This window comes from Schistocerca cancellata, chromosome 6 (assembly GCF_023864275.1).
Source record: "Schistocerca cancellata isolate TAMUIC-IGC-003103 chromosome 6, iqSchCanc2.1, whole genome shotgun sequence".
In the NCBI taxonomy this organism is placed as follows: domain Eukaryota; kingdom Metazoa; phylum Arthropoda; class Insecta; order Orthoptera; family Acrididae; genus Schistocerca; species Schistocerca cancellata.
In genome coordinates, this window is record NC_064631.1 from 162,986,445 (window position 1) to 163,004,026 (window position 17,582).

At 43.8% G+C, this 17,582-nt stretch overlaps 1 protein-coding gene across 2 annotated transcripts in view; it reads left to right on the plus strand.

The window, feature by feature from the left end:
• Nucleotides 1-8,697, plus strand: part of LOC126190798 (probable cytochrome P450 6a14) — a 101,086-nt gene extending 92,389 nt beyond the window's left edge. For both annotated transcript variants that reach the window (XM_049931346.1, XM_049931347.1), the window contains one exon: nucleotides 8,443-8,697. In XM_049931346.1, the coding sequence (XP_049787303.1) occupies nucleotides 8,443-8,627 (185 nt within the window). In that variant the 3' untranslated portion in view covers nucleotides 8,628-8,697. The remainder of the gene's footprint in view (nucleotides 1-8,442) is intronic.
• The last annotated feature ends 8,885 nt before the right edge of the window (nucleotides 8,698-17,582 follow it).

A 17,582-nucleotide genomic window follows, 5' to 3' on the forward strand; every position in this document is an offset into this window, starting at 1 on the left:
AGGAGGAGGAAGGAAAGCTTACAGTCAAACTCCCGTCGACATGGTGCTCATTATGCATCGAATGTCAATTAGGACGTGTATGCGAAGGAAGATCGGTCACGACATCGTTCACCGAATTTCTTTTTACGAAAACCACAGAAAATCTCAATCAAGAATAATGGATGGTGATTTCACAATTGCGTCACCTTACGCAATACAACGGAATCATGGTATGAACACCCACGAAAACCTATGCCGCCTCATAGACATAGTCGACAATGTATAGTACTGCCGTGGAGGGAAACTCGGAAGTAACGGGTTCGATTTCTGGTGTCGAATATATTCAGCATTTGACTGATAACAGGAGAAGAAATGGAGAACTATAGCTTAGGATCACTGAACTGTCTATCAGTGTCATGTCTTAAACCACTAACATCTCTGCTGTGTAAGATGGAGTAAGGCTAAGTGACATTGTTTAAGTGCAATATCCTTAACATAACGCCCTTTATTTTATACATAAAGTCATACGAATCTTTCAGACTGGAGCTTTTAGCCGCTCATTAACATTTTCAAACAACCGGTAGGCCAATGTCACCGAAGCAGTGGTACAATTTGTATGGATGCAGAGCGCGAATTGGCCAGACCATCTTACTGTTGATCCCTAGGTACTCCAGGTTTTTGGTCAGTGTGGGGCTAAATGACAGGGATGCACTATTAATCAAGCCTATTCACATGTGTCCGATCCAGATGAACTCCCTAGAGGGAACATGTCCTGCGTGTAGGAAAGAACCTGAGCAACCAACCAACCTAAGAGCGCACTGGACCCTAGCCTCTATCGGCTCAAGACCAACCAGTTCCAAAACAGACAAGGAACAGTCTTTCCCCATCGTCTTGTACGGGTGGATGTAGCACAGGTGCCTCAGCGCTAAGCATCAGAGACAGCCTCCGGCGACACCTGGGCGCCATGATACAAAACCGATGATTTCGAAGTCGTAACCCTGATTTATGGTTATTTTGCGTTAATACAGGGACTCTGCACCAGCTAGCTGGGGACACCAGGCTGTACGAGGTGCATTCAAGTTCTAAGGCCTCCGATTTTTTTTCTAATTAACTACTCACCCGAAATCGATGAAACTGGCCTTACTTCTCGACATAATCGCCCTGCAGACGCACACATTTTTCACAACGCTGACGCCATGATTCCATGGCAGCGGCGAAGGCTTCTTTAGGAGTCTGTTTTGACCACTGGAAAATCGCTGAGGCAATAGCAGTACGGCTGGTGAATGTGCGGCCACGGAACGTGTCTTTCATTGTTGGAAAAAGCCAAAAGTCACTAGGAGCCAGGTCAGGTGAGTAGGGAGCATGAGGAATCACTTCAAAGTTGTTATCACGAAGAAACTGTTGTGTAACGTTAGCTCGATGTGCGGGTGCGTTGTCTCGGTGAAACAGCACATGCGCAGCCCTTCCAGGACGTTTTTGTTGCAGTGCAGGAAGGAATTTGTTCTTCGAAACATTTTCGTAGGATGCACCTGTTACCGTAGTGTCCTTTGCAACGCAATGGGTAAGGATTACGCCCTCGCTGTCCCAGAACATGGACACCATCATTTTTTCAGCACTGGCAGTTACCCGAAATTTTTTTGGTGGCGGTGAATCTGTGTGCTTCCATTGAGCTGACTGGCGCTTTGTTTCTGGATTGAAAAATGGCATCCACGTCTCATCCATTGTCACAACCGACGAAAAGAAAGTCCCATTCATGCTGTCGTTGCGCGTCAACATTGCTCGGCAACATGCCACACAGGCAGCCATGTGATCGTCCGTCAGCATTCGTGGCACCCACCTGGATGACACTTTTCGCATTTTCAGGTCATCATGCAGGATTGTGTGCCCAGAACCCACAGAAATGCCAACTCTGGAGGCGATCTGTTCAACAGTCATTCGGCGATCCCCCAAAACAATTCTCTCCACTTTCTCGATCGTGTTGTCAGACCGGCTTGTGCGAGCCCGAGGTTGTTTCGGTTTGTCATCACACGATGTTCTGCCTTCATTAAACTGTCGCACCCATGAACGCACTTTCGACACATCCATAACTCCGTCACCACATGTCTCCTTCAACTGTCGATGAATTTCAATTGGTTTCACACCACGCAAATTCAGAAAACGAATGATTGTACGCTGTTCAAGTAAGGAAAACGTCGCCATTTTAAGTATTTAAAACAGTTCTCATTCTCGCAGCTGGCGGTAAAATTCCATCTGCCGTACGGTGCTGCCATCTCTGGGACGTATTGACAATGAACGCGGCCTCATTTTAAAACAATGCGCATGTTTCTATCTCTTTCCAGTCCGGATAAAAAAAATCGAAGGCCTTAGAACTTGAACGCACCTCGTAGTGCAACGCTAATGCCTCCTCTGCGCCCCCTACTGCATACCAGCACACACCTTCATGTGATGTACGTTTTGGTTCCTGGCAGCAAAGAGCAACTGCTTACACCAGGGGATATGTGCTGGCACCAGACTTAATCTCGTCTCTTCCTAGGAACTTGCTGAGACAACACTGTGCACTTCTGATCATAAAGATTGCTACATCCTGAGAGTGACAGGAAACAAATGTCAAACTGGCATAAAGTAAGCTACATACTTGGATACGCAAATGATTATTATGTCTGCAAAACCATACGAAGTACAAAACATCATATTATTTCCCACTCGTCTACAAAACGCTATTTTTCAACATACTATCTGTTCAATGCTACGGCCATACGCCACCTTACTGAGAGGGTCAGTATGCCCTCGTGATGCCACTCTACTGGTTGATGTCGGAGTTAAAGTCGTGTTGCTGCATCATTGATATCCTCGCACGTACAAACGGATGGAAGTCGGAAGGTTCGAGATCCGGGTTGTAGTATGGATGGATAAGAACAGTCCAGTGAAGTTTTGCGAGCTTCTCCCGAGTTTGCATGTTTGTGGCGACGAACACATTCTGATCGTTTCTTCAATTTCCTGGAGGTAGCACAATACACTCCACACATGATTGTTGGGCCATGAAGGGGGACATCAACAAAATACCCAACCCACGTCTCATTGTCTGTGACGATGTTCGACAAAATATTTCCACCAGCAGAGTCTAAACGCGTAAGAAGTTCCGCACAGATGGTCCTTCGTTGCTCTTTGTGGTCTTGTGTTCGGCAGCAAGCAACGCAGCGGGCACACTTCTTTGAGTACCCCAAACGGTGGATGAGAGTATCAGCACTACCAACAGAGGCGTCCAGTTGTACATAGAAGGTGTTTGATTGATCCGACCTCCAATGAGTGTCTGCACGGTCCAACACTGCAGGAGTCAAAGTTGTGTGCGGCCGGCCGGCACGTGGGAGATCGTACAGGTTTGTAAGACCTTGTTGTGATGGTGACAGACGCCTCGTCCAACGACTCAGGGTGCTTCCGTTCACTGCCATCTGCGAAGACATTCTGCAGGCGCCTGTGACTGTCTGTGATGCTCTCATTTTGCGCCAAAAGAAACTCAATGACAGCACTCTGCTTGGAACGCACCTCCGTTACAGACGCCGTTTTCAAGGCTACATACAGCGTCGCCACCTACGGAACATCATGAAAATATAGGGGCTGAACGGGAATATTCCATGATGTCCCACAAAGAATCCGAATTTTTTGAACCGAAATTGGTCGAGAAAAAATGTTGTTTTACTTACTGAACACCTGTCGTTAGTAGGTGTAAGACTATCTTCATTCTACACATAAGTAATGTATAGAGTTTCTCATGCAGATGAGGACAATATTATGGAAATGGAAGAGGATGTAGATGAAGATGAAATGGGAGATACTATACTGCGTGAAGAGTTTGACAGAGCACTGAAAGACCTGAGTCGAAACAAGGCCCCGGGAGTAGACAACATTCCATTGGAACTACTGACGGCCTTGGGAGAGCCAGTCCTGACAAAACTCTACCATCTGGTGAGCAAGATGTATGAAACAGGCGAAATACCCTCAGACTTCAAGAAGAATTTAATAATTCCAATCCCAAAGAAAGCAGGTGTTGACAGATGTGAAAATTACCGAACCATCAGTTTAATAAGCCACAGCTGCAAAATACTAACACGAATTCTTTACAGACGAATGGAAAAACTAGTTGAAGCCGACCTCGGGAAAGATCAGTTTGGATTCCGTAGAAATTTTGGAACACGTGAGGCAATACTGACCTTACGACTTATCTTAGAAGAAAGATTAAGGAAAGGCAAACCTACGTTTCTAGCATTTGTAGACTTAGAGAAAGCTTTTGACAATGTTGACTGGAATACTCTCTTTCAAATTCTAAATGTGGCAGGGGTAAAATACAGGGAGAGAAAGGCTATTTACAATTTGTACAGAAACCAGATGGCAGTTATAAGAGTCGAGGGACCTGAAAGGGAAGCAGTGGTTGGGAAGGGAGTAAGACAGGGTTGTAGCCTCTCCCCGATGTTATTCAATCTGTATATTGAGCAAGCAGTAAAGGAAACAAAAGAAAAATTCGGAGTAGGTATTAAAAGCCATGGAGAAGAAATAAAAACTTTGAGGTTCGCCGATGACATTGTAATTCTGTCGGAGACAGCAAAGGACTTGGAGGAGCAGTTGAACGGAATGGATGGTGTCTTGAAGGGAGGATATAAGATGAACATCAACAAAAACAAAACGAGGATAATGGAATGTAGTCGAATTAAGTCGGGTGATGTTGAGGGTATTAGATTAGGAAATGAGACACTTAAAGTAGTAAAGGAGTTTTGCTATTTGGGGAGCAAAATAACTGATGATGGTCGAAGTAGAGAGGATATAAAATGTAGACTGGCAATGGCAAGGAAAGCGTTTCTGAAGAAGAGAAATTTGTTAACATCGAGTATAGATTTAAGTGTCAGGAAGTCATTTCTGAAAGTATTTGTATGGAGTGTAGCCATGTATGGAAGTGAAACATGGACGGTAAATAGTTTGGACAAGAAGAGAATAGAAGCTTTCGAAATGTGGTGCTACAGAAGAATGCTGAAGATTAGATGGGTAGATCACATAACTAATGAGGAAGTATTGAATAGGATTGGGGAGAAGAGAAGTTTGTGGCACAACTTGACAAGAAGAAGGGATCGGTTGGTAGGACATGTTCTGAGGCATCAAGGGATCACCAATTTAGTATTGGAGGGCAGCGTGGAGGGTAAAAATCGTAGGGGGAGACCAAGAGATGAATACACTAAGCAGATTCAGAAGGATGTAGGTTGCAGTAGGTACTGGGAGATGAAGAAGCTTGCACATGATAGAGTAGCATGGAGAGCTGCATCAAACTAGTCTCGGGACTGAAGACCACAACAACAACATGCAGATATCCCATCTTAATGTTGTCTGTCTGTGGGAAGATCGTGTTGTGCCTTATTTAGGTTGGAGATGTGTCATAATTCGACAGAGGCAAGATCCTGACTATCGACACAGCGGTTTACCGTTCTGCAATCATTCTGTTTGAGTAGGTAGGGATCTCACAACAGTCATACGAGTATGGACTCGAAGGGTTCAGAACGGCCATACTGAACGCCATGCACTATCTCTGTGGCCCGGTGCAGGTAGTTCCCAAAAGACAGGTATCCACAGGGATACTGCGGCGTCTGGAGCGTTATGAACCGTCATGACGGCGATAGTTGTCGCGGTTTCAATTGCGGCATAGAGAGTGCCGCACCGACAATGTCGCCCCCTACGACGGCACTGGCCTCAAGAATGGGAACCCGTCGTCTTTTCGGGCGAGTCCCGTAACTGCACGCTGCATTACAGTGGTCATATCCATGCGTGTAGGCATGTACGTTGCCACATTGCATTCGTCGTCATCTTACGGGTCCAGTTCTAGCATGATGTCGTGGGGTGCCACTAGGTACACAACACGATCACGTACCCTATAAGCTGGACAGCAACCGTTACAACTCTAACACGTTAAGGCCAACAACTTTTCCCTACCTTCGACGTCCCTGCGACAAATATCAACAAGATGACAGAAGATCGCCAGTTATCGTGACCAGCCTCGAAACAGAGGGTGTTAGACTGTTTTCCTGGCAAGTGCGTTCTCCAGATATCTCACCAATTTAAAACACCTGTCTTGGATTACATCTACATCTACATATATACTCTGCTAGCCACCAAGTGATGTGTGGCGGAGGGCACAATTCACGCCAAAGTCGTATTCCCCCCCCCCCCCCTTTCTGTTCCACTCGCGGATTGCGCGAGGGAAAACGACTGTCTGAACGCCTCAGTACGAGCTCTTATTTCCCTTATCTTTGGATGGTGATCATTGAGCGATTTTAAGGTTGGTGGTAATAATATATGCTCTACATCCTCGGTGAAGACCGGATTTCGGAATGTAGTGAGCAGCCCCTTCTGTTTAGTGCGCCGTCTACCTACAAGTCTGCCCCACTTCAAAGTATGAGTTTTGTTACGCTCTCGCGATGGCTAAATGTACCAGTCACGAATCTTGCCGCTCAACTTTGAACCTTCTCAATCTTTTGAATCAGACCCAACTAGTAAGGGCCCCATACAGACGAACAATACTCCAAGACTGGGCGAACTAACGTATTGTAAGCTATTTCCTTTGTTGAAGGACTGCATCGCTTCAGGATTCTACCAATAAACCGCAATCTAGAGTTCGCCTTACTCGTTACTTGTGTAATATGATCATTCCATTTGAGATCATTTCGAATGGTCACACCCAGATACTTAACGGATGTTACCGCTTCCAAAAACTGGGCACTTAATGGGTCAAATGGCTCTGAGCACTACGGGACTTAACTTCTAAGGTCATCAGTCCCCTAGAACTTAGAACTACTTAAACCTAACTAACCTAAGGACATCACACATCTCCAAGCCCGAGGCAGGTTTCTAACCTGCTACCGCAGCGATCGCGCGGCTCCAGACTGTAGCGCCTAGAACCGCTCGGCCACTCTGGCCGGCCTGGGCATTTATTTTGTACTCGTACATTAATGGGGATTTTCACCTTGTTATACGCAGTAGGTTACAGTTACTAATATTGAGAGATAACGGCCAGTCATTACACCACGCATTTATTTTCTGCAAATCCTCATTGACTTGTTCACAACTTTCCTGTGATACTACTTTCCTGTAGACTACAGCACCATCGGCAAACAGTCTAAGGCCGCTGTCAATACCATCAACCAGATCGTTTATGTAAATCGTAAAAAAACAGCGGACCTATTACGCTGCCCTGTGGCACACCTTAAGTTTCGCTTGTTTCTGTTGAAGTCACCCCGTTCAGGACGACATACTGCCCCCTGACTGTTAAAAAACTTTCTATCCAATCGCATATGTCATCGGATAGACCGTAAGCGCGCACTTTATGTAGCATGCGACAGTGCGGAAATGAGTCGAACGCCTTTCGAAAGTCGAGAAATATGGCACCAACCTGGGAGCCGGTATCTAGAGCCTGTTGTATATCTTGCACAAAGAGGGCCAGCTGTGTCTCGCATGACCGCTATTTCCTGAAACCGTGCTGGTTTCTGCAGATGAGCTTCTCAGTGTCTAGAAAGGTCATTATGTCTGAACACAAAATATGTTCCATGATTCTACAACAAATCGATGTCAGTGAAATTGGCCGGTAATTGTGTGCATCCGATTTTCTACCCTTTTTATAGATTGCTAGCTATGACCTGGGCCTTCTTCCAGTCCCGTGGAACTTCCCGCTGTTCCAACGATTTCTGATAGATGATGGATAAGAATGGTGCTATATTTGTAGCATAGACAACATAAAATCTAAAGGGGATACCGTCTGGGCCAGATGCCTTCCTGGTGTCTAAGGATCTTAACTGATTTACAATCCCAGTTACACTAAACACTATTACCGTCAGAATGTCGCCCCACCACTGGCCAGCCACTGCCTCTGATCAACTCTTAACATAGAAGTGAAGCAGTACAGAACGAGATTTCTGTATCAGTCATTCAAGCTCAATTCCAATCGATGCTTCGTGCACCACGCATACCACCAAATCATAAATTTCATCGTGTATTTCTTCCATTATACTGTAAATGCACAATAAGTAAAAGTTCATACTTCCCATCTTTTCTGGAGTTGGAGTTGTCGTGTGACGAGGGCCTCCCGTCGGGTAGACCGTTCGCCGGGTGCAAGTCTTCCGATGTGACGCCATTTCGGCGACTTGCGCGTCGATGTGGATGAAATGATGATGATTAAAACAACACAACACCCACTCCCAGAGCTGAAAAAAATCTCCGACCCAGCCGGGAATCGAACCCGGGCCCTTAGGATTGACACTCTGTCGCGCTAACCACGCAGCTACAGGGGGCGGACAGTTGTACGTGTAACGTCTAGAGACTTGAAGTGGTATAGATTTACCCATTTAACAGTCGCCAACGGAGAATTCTTGTCATTTGCAACCGTTTCTTTGCGTTTACCACTTGCCAACAACAAGACGAAATATGTTTCAGGCATGCGACTGGGGCTGCTCCAGGCGAAGCTGGGACTGGTGCACCTGTTGTCTAACTACACGGTGGACGTGAGCAGCGAAACGGACATCCCGCTGGTCTTGGACCCACACACACCCGTCCTGTCCGCGCAGAACGGGATCCGCCTGTGCATCTCCAAGCGCAAACCTCCACGAACAGTGCAGTGAGGCCGCGAATCCGTCAGCGGATTTACAAACTTTAGATCTACATTTCCAACTGAAACCTGTATATTTATTTATATATAACGTAATCTTTTTATGTGAATTATATTTTTATATATTAATTTTGTGTTTAATACAGTAGCGTAATATTTACACTAGCCTTACGCGACATAACAAATAAAAATTTTCATTTCAAAGTACACTAAGTGTTTGATTTTAAACGAGATCAAAACCTAAAGAAAGGCTGTACTCGGAAATCTGATCTTCAAAGGCATTTTTCCTGCTTTTTTGAGAATTGCGTCGTGCTGCCGAAGGAAACTAACGTCCGACTAATCCCCAAATCTTACAAATACACTCTTTAAGGTCCCCTTCTTAATGATTTGTGTATTACAACGTACAGGGTGATTCTAAAGTCACTATACATTTTGTACTTAAACAATTTTATTAACCCATATGTAATGGCATTGCAAACCCGCCAGGATAGCTGGGTAGGACTCAGGTAGGAGCGCCGGCCCCGGATCGAATCCGCCTAGTGGATTAACGACGACGGCCGGTGTGCCGGCCACCCTGGATGTGGTTTTTAGGCGGTTTTCCACATCCTCGTAGGTGAATTCCGGGCTGGTCCCCACGTCCAGCCTCAGTTACACGACTCACAGACATTTGAAACACATTCACACTATTTCACGATTTACACTCGACGCAGACAGCTGGGCTGCACTAATTCCATCCTGGGGGGGGGGGGGGGTACAGGGTGGCGGCAGGAAGGACATCCGGTCACCCCTTAACATTAACATGCCAAATCCGGTTAACCATGGCTGACCCTGCGTAACCGCAGGACAAGGCGCAAGCGATAGAATGTAATGGCATTGCAACTTATGTTACAGTAGGACATAATTTCTAATTTCAGTATATTTCAATGCGACCACCTTGCATGTCTAGCACACAACCCCCCCCCCCCCCCCCCCCCCCCGGCGCTGCACTGTAGACCGAAAAACCTGCCCAAGCATATCTGGTGTAATCTCAGCAGCTGGGGCTTGAATCCGCTGTGTTAAGTGTTCACCTGGTATACCTTAGACCTGATAAACCCCATGCAAAAAAGTTTAAGGGTGTAAAATCAGGAGACCGGGGTGCCCACATCCATGAAGAGGCACGACCAATCCGTCTGCCGGGAAATGCTTGATTCAGATAACCCCGAACAACGAGGGCAAAATGGGGTGGTGCACCATCCTGTTGAAAAACAACAGTATCCATAATCCCATCAGATATCAACTGGGGCTCCAAAAACTGTTCCGACATATCTAGGTATGTGGTTCCAGTAACGGTTTGTTCTACAAAAAATAAGGGTCGGTACACTGTTGACCTCGTTATCCCTAACCACACATTCACTTTTGCTGTGCCCCGTTGCCACTCCTGCTGTACACTTGGTTGTTCATCGGCCCAGACCCTGCAGTTGTGTCTGTTCACATGTCCACAGGTATGAAATGTAGCTTCATCACTGAAGAAGACATTCTGCATCAAATTATCATTTTCCACAGCTTGTAGCAGGTCTTGCCACACAGCTTGTCTGGCTGCGTAGTCCTCCACTTCAGGCTTATGCACGAAGTGAATATGGTAGGAACGTTTGTGCAGCTTGTAACGAAGAACTCTCCATACAGTGGTTTGAGGAATACCAAGCTCCCTATTAAGTCTCCTGGTAGATGCTGGAGGGCTACGTGTGATCGCATCCTGCACACTTTGCACGGTGTCTGCCGTTATGGCCGGCCTCTCTGGACGTTCTTCATCTGCAGCACTACCAGTACTCTGGAATTTATTGACGAGGGTCTTGGTAGCAAGCCTGGTGGGGCCTGTTTTCCGGAATCGACGGGCAAAGTCTGTCCGCACCTGTTCATACGTCATTCCACGAAGAAGAGCAGAAACAACAGCGATTCGTTCTTCTTTGATTAGCGTTCTGTTTTAGTACCTGTCAGAGGCAAATATTCCGTTACTTTATCACTGAAATGTACAGTAACTTACTATATGACTGAAATGTATAGTGACTTACTATATCACTGAAATGTATAGTGACTTTAGAATCACCCTATATTTAATGAACTTCATCGTATTTAAATCTATCGTTATTAGAGTTTGATCAAATGGCTCTGAGCACTGTGGGACTTAACTGCTGTGGTCATCAGTCCCCTAGAACTTAGAACTAATTAAACCTAACTAACCTAAGGACATCACACACATCCATGCCCGAGGCAGGACTCGAACCTGCGACCGTAGCGGTCTCGCGGTTCCAGACTGTAGCGCCTAGAACCGATCGGCCACTCCAGCCGGCAGAGTTTGATCACAAAAAAAAATGTTAGTGTAGTCCGACTAAATTAAAACAACACATTAGTAGCATGTCTAAGGCTCTTCGCCCCAGACTAATTCACTTGCCACCTCTCTAGCTTCCCCCGCTCCTCTCTTACAATAGCTGGCCACACATGAGCGGATTTCTGCGATGGGCCAGCACCGCGGGCCAGTTCCGCGGATATTTTTGACGGATCCAGTCCACCAGTCTCAGCCCCTTTGTTTCCCACCAGCGTGCAGGCCCCACCAGTCGGGACCAATCTCTCAGATCTGCCCAGAGGCCCGATCCCTTCGTCTGTGGCGTAAGTCTGAGGATCTTCGTGATTTATCCTAGACCTAGGACTGCCGTACACACTCGACAACTCTGAGGCCACAGCGACGGATTCCAGGAGTTGCTACTGGGTCTCTCGGAATGAACGTTGTACAGTACTGCAGCTTTAAGACATTATTTGATTACAGTACATCTTAGAATTTTGGAACTCCTTTATATTGTCGAAAAAAAATTATTATGGGCTATGTGGTTGGAAGAAAATCGTAGCAGTGGCCAGTGAATTGTACGATTGTACTCTTATACTTCTCGAAAGAAAAATCACCACAAGATGGATTGCCAAAAGACAAAATTCCAGATATAGGGATATGACTCAGAATCGTGGGAATGCCTCTGATAATCGTGAAAGTTCGATATGCTAATAAGAGAGCATTCTCGATTCTTTGTAAAGCACAGTAATTCGTAACAACTTTAAAATAATGGACATAACACAATTATATGTAATACAATTATGAACATAGTATAAGAAACTTTTTATTGGCACCCACCATATTGTTGGTTTACATAACTCATCCACACCCTCTTTTATCTTTCTTTCAAGAGGCCTACACCTGTCTGAGCTCTTTTTCTTAATTACTGGACGGATTTGCAGCTACACGAAAATGTGATCTTTTGTCGCCAAATGCGTTTTATCGAAATAAAACATCATCAGTGGTCTGTAATGAAACACATTTACTATCTGGTTTGCTTTCTATATTTAAATACACTTCGTTGCAAAACATGTTAATTTGACTTAAGATATTTTATATCCGATTTTCGCTCGCATCAGGAAACATTGTCTGTTTGGATGTTTTCGAGGTACTCCCTGTACTCGCTGTTGTTTCATGAGCTGTAGTTGCGAAGACAGATTTGAAATACCATCAGTAATTACCAAGCGACCACAGACAATATGGCCACACCAGTAAAGAATTTCTTTTCTGAAGTTTTATTTCAAATTTTGTAGCATAGATTTTTACAGCTGGACTACCATCTAGAAATATTTAACCATATCTTTGCACGCCCTATTTTTTTATCTTCTTGTTTGTGTAATGTTCAAGTATGAATTTTTACAAACAAGGTATTTGACGATTCAGTTGTGTAAGTTTCTCGATGTTGTCATTGGTCCACCATTTCACTTCAGTTGTAGCAACTAAAACTTGTTGTCGCCTGAAAGCCACAAGAAAACTCACGGACATTGTGAACGTGGACCATCACAGAAATCTGCATGTGTGTGCCCAACTGGGATAGCAGGATCGCCGGTTAAGGAAACTGCAGGTCGCCCCCTTCTCACATGGAGTAAGATTCGCTGTATGCTTACTTGCTGGTTCACGTGACAGCTACCTTGCAGGATCTGTCTTGTGCTAGCTGGCTGCTGTGCATGTTTTTCATGATAGATCCATAGTGCAATTTTCCTTACCAGACCACGTAAGGTTCCTTGAATGTTATGTGTGACGACCAATGAGGAGTCCTGTTTGGTATCTGACAACACAGCCTGTGGTGTCACCGCCAGACACCACACTTGCTAGGTGGTAGCTTTAAATCGGCCGCGGTCCATTAGTACATGTCGGACCCGCGTGTCGCCACTGTCAGTAATTGCAGACCGAGCGCCACCACACGGCAGGTCTAGAGAGACGTACTAGCACTCGCCCCAGTTGTACGACGACTTTGCTAGCGACTACAATGACGAAGCCTTTCTCTCATTTGCCGAGAGACAGTTAGAATAGCCTTCAGCTAATTCCATGGCTACGACCTAGCAAGGCGCCATTAGCCTTACAGTGCTTGTATTTAAAGAGTCTCATTTGTATCGTCAAGAGCGATGTACCACAATGATGGATTAAAGTTAAGTATTCCTGGAGCTACGTACTTTTCTTTATAGCATTCATTACGTATCCTGTTTCAGACCTCACGCCAGCCGGCGTGTGTAACGCGTGCATTTCGGCTACTTCCGAGTGGCGTGGCTATCTTGATACGCCACAACACAGCCTACAGGGCGAGAACTCTCAGCCAATGCCAGTTAACTCTCGTGACCACACAGAATGTCAAGCGCCCACCCGCCGATCTGCGATTGTTCTCAAATGATTGTAAATAAACTATTTAGTAAAAAAAATTGAATCTCCCACATTGTATAGCTTTATTCTTCAGATTCATGATAAACTGACTATCATTTCGTTAATTGTCATACTGTGATATTTCGAGATTAGGTAAACTACTGCAAAAATTTCTTAACGTCTTCAGTGAAAAGTAGGGGTTTCTATGAATTTGCATTTGGTGCCTGTAAGGTCCTACGTTGCCTTGCATGAAATGTAGCTCACATACTGAATTACACTATAAACTTGGGAGGTCATCACTCTCTATCACCGGTCACAATAAAATGGATTGTATGTAAAGTTCTCCCTCCCCATCTGGCCCTCCTGAGGAAAAGCGAAAATTAAATATTCATAACATTTCTCTTATCTCATAAACGGTTTGAGATATCTAAACAAGATTTTGGCAGTGATAGCAGAGAGTGTTTTGACGTGTGACTAATGTGTTAAACTTTCACGTCTAAAGCGATATTCATGCGACTATAGATTTTTTTCTGTGAAATAACGTAATTTTTAACGGTGATCAATAGCTGGTGACACGAGAAATGCTGTTGGTTTGGAACAATATATCTGAAGAAATTATAGTTTATTTTTATACCTAAAATGGGCATTTTCATAAACTATTGATTTGTCATTCCCTCAACTGATGATTTAATAATGCACTGTTTCAGGATTCTGCCACGATTTCAAATACATTAGAGTATGAGACGAATATTTATAAACTCTGCTGTGTTTTGGCAAAAGAAGCATATTTTAACGTGGCAACAAAGTAATTTACGTATTACTCAAAACATATCACTGATTATGTAATAAGGAAAACGGCTGTGCTATTTGCGAAGTTGTTATATTTTACTTTGTCAACCAGTTTCGGCAATTCAATACGCCATCTTCCGGCGCCATATGTACTTCATTTACAGATGTTCAAACGTATCGATATTGGCATCCTGGAACCATCAGTATCTGGATATCGTGAATTTTATCTCGAGTGCTACCCTATTGTCTAGTCTTCGAAGGAAGTCGTCGAGATACAAATTCACGATATCCAGATACTGATGGTTCCAGGATGCCAATATCGATACGTTTGAATGTCTATACATGGGGTGATATGGAGCATGAAGATGGCATACTGAACTGCTGATACTGTTTGTGAAAAGAAAATAACTTCTCAAATCGTATGGCTGTTAAGCGATTTCCCGGTTAAATATTTGATCAGCCGCGGTCCCGCGTCCGCAATGGATCAACAGGCATCACTGATTACATTGCTTTGGAGAGAAATGAAGGGAATATGGAGTGAGGGAAAAATAAACGGCTACTTCTGCTGAAAATCTGCAGGAACCTTATACCTAAGAGAATATTTATCAACGAATGATATGAACTGAACGTGGCCGACGGATTTTATTTATATTCCTCAATTACCTAAGAAATATGAAAACAATTAACTGTGCATAGTATGTCATCTTTTCTTTCCCAGCCCTCTACGTAATAAAGAACTGTATTGTTTCATCACAATATCTTTTAATTCGTCAAAGACACACATTTAAGGTTTGTGTTTGTCCAAAACAGGTCTTCATTTAGGAAACTGCAATTTAAAAATCCTAGCTTAGATTGCACCATCTATTAAACAAGCTGCGCGTCAGTGGAATTGTGTGATTCATAGGGACATTAATGGAACATAAAGCATTACAGGTGCTCAAAAGAGTCCTTAGTACAGTTTAAATGCAGGCTACAATTAGAGAAAATATCACAGAAGTGAGGGCAAAAGCAGTTAATTGCATGGTTGAATGAACCGAGCAGATTTACTTTTGAACAAAGTAAAACTTGACCTTCTGAGACATTTCTGAAAAAATTTTTAGAATGTGCCTCTTTTTCTTTTCTTAAGGAATAGAAAAGGTCCAAGGATACAAGGAAAAATACCAGTTAACTGTGCTTTCTTAAACTGTGACCCACAGCAAAAGGCAGGTGCTTATAAAACTACGTCCTACTGACAGATGTAGAATGACTGCAAATTACCATTTACACATACTACAGCATTACTACAATACACACAACTGTTTTGTGTTGTTAATATAACCAAACAGGCAGACTAGAAATAGCCAATTTTCTTTTCAGACCAGTAATGAAATATTACTTGAATTTTGCAGTAGCAGGTGGATTTAGTCCTGTATCAGACGAAATTACCTTCAAAGTGAAATAAATGACAAACTGGATTCAAGGCTGTATCAACCCAATTATGTTGCTACAAGGGAATATTTCCCCTGCAAGGGAATATTTCCCTAGACCTGTCATCACATGACAATATGCATCGTGTTCTTTAGGTAAACAATCAAACATTTCATAAGAGAATATGTAATCCAACGCATTCACACCACCCTTTCTAAATCACTTTCCAGACTTACACCTTATCAGTTTTGCAAATCTAAGTACATACATAATGCAACCAAATGTTATGTACAAGGCTTTCAAGAAAAGCAGAAATCTGCCCACATAACAGTAGAACAGAACACGATAATCTCACATGAACAAAGAAAATTATCTGTTGAAAGAATGATTTCTTCCATGGCGACAAAATTCCCTCGCTAGATTAGCTAAAAAATTAAGCATTTTCATAGAAAACTACAGTGTATCCACATATGCTGCTACTGACACACAAGTCTACTACCGACGCACTGCTATGGTCCACAATCTTCTCATTGCGGTGTCCTTCTGGAACCTACACGTCGTGCAAATCAAGAGTAGAAGTTGCTGAGTGGCCATAAACATAGACATGACTAGTTCATATTTAAAATTAATTATCAGTTTAACTACAATATTTACTTGTAGAAAATAACAGCTGATTTTTTACTTCTGTTTGTACACCCATAGGCAACGCAATTAACAATATTTTCGAAAATCAATACACAAAGTACCGCTGCCTTTCAAAACAAATAACAGTCGACACTAATGTTTTGATACTCCCAATATGGCTGAGAGAGAAGTGAGATAGCTTCACTTCGTGGCGTAAGGGCATCTCCCCTTTCTCTAACCACATTGGCTGCACCCAATGTTACCTAGCTGACAGTACTCAGAGAGGTAGTCATTGTTGCCTGCTGTGTTACTGTGTTGAGCATCATTGTTCTGAGTGTTTTTTTTAATTGTTCGATACCTTGTGAAACTGTAGTTGTTGCAGTTAGGATTTTGATTAAACATGTGAATAAATAAAAGAACAGCAGATTCGATTCCGAAGAACATTTAAGCGATCTTTACCTCCAAGCATGATTTACGCTTTCGCAGAAGCGTGAAGCGCCGTTTAAGGTACCTGTGCTGCCCGAGGCAGGCGGAATTTCTTCCCCCCACACGGCTCCACCATCCCCAAGGTCATGCTCACCGAAGTGACGTCCGACATACCACGAAACTCGACAGAATCGGCCAATGAAGAACTTCGGAGGCGCCATGTTGTATTTCGTCGTCTTTTGTTGTTTCCGTATTATGACTTGCATGTTATGGCGACATGCTTTTTCAAGCCAATGCCGCATCGAAGATTTATCACAGACATTTCTGTTACAATTAAATGTCAGTTAATGACACATCATTGGTTAAAAGCCTTCAGGAATACCGAAATGAACGACACCACTGTTGGAAGTTGTATGTGTTCACCATGGTATAATGGTTAAAGACGTAGTGTTACAGAGTTGAAATAATTATATTTCCGTCCTATCCTGTTATATTCTAATATTTTTTACACATTTTCGTGTGTCTAGGAATTTCTTATTTATGTAACAGAAGTGTATTATGCGATATTAATGTTGTATAAAACATTCTTAGACTTCTTGCCCCGTCAGTTATGAGTAAAATAGCTTTTGACGATTACCTCCATCGTCTTCGACAGGAGCAATTGACTGTCAAAACTGTTGCTGTGGTGGCCTTATACAGAATGGAGAAAAACCGTGTCACGAAATTTTAACACTGGATAGCTGATGCCAGTATGAACCAAAATTACTAATGTTGTGTAGGTTGACAACGCACCATTTTTAAACTACGGAAACTTGGTGCCACACACTCCGATTGGCCATGGGATTGCTCTGTTGCTGTTCGTCAGTTGATGGGCAACGCTATGGTTGTCGGTTCACGCATACAAACACCCCTCGCCCCGTCACTGTCCCAACGTGATAACCACATGTGTCGAATAGGTCTTGCTGTTTGTCTCCAGCTCACGTCAGAGGCATTCACACGTAAGCCTCGCTTCTGAGCACACACATC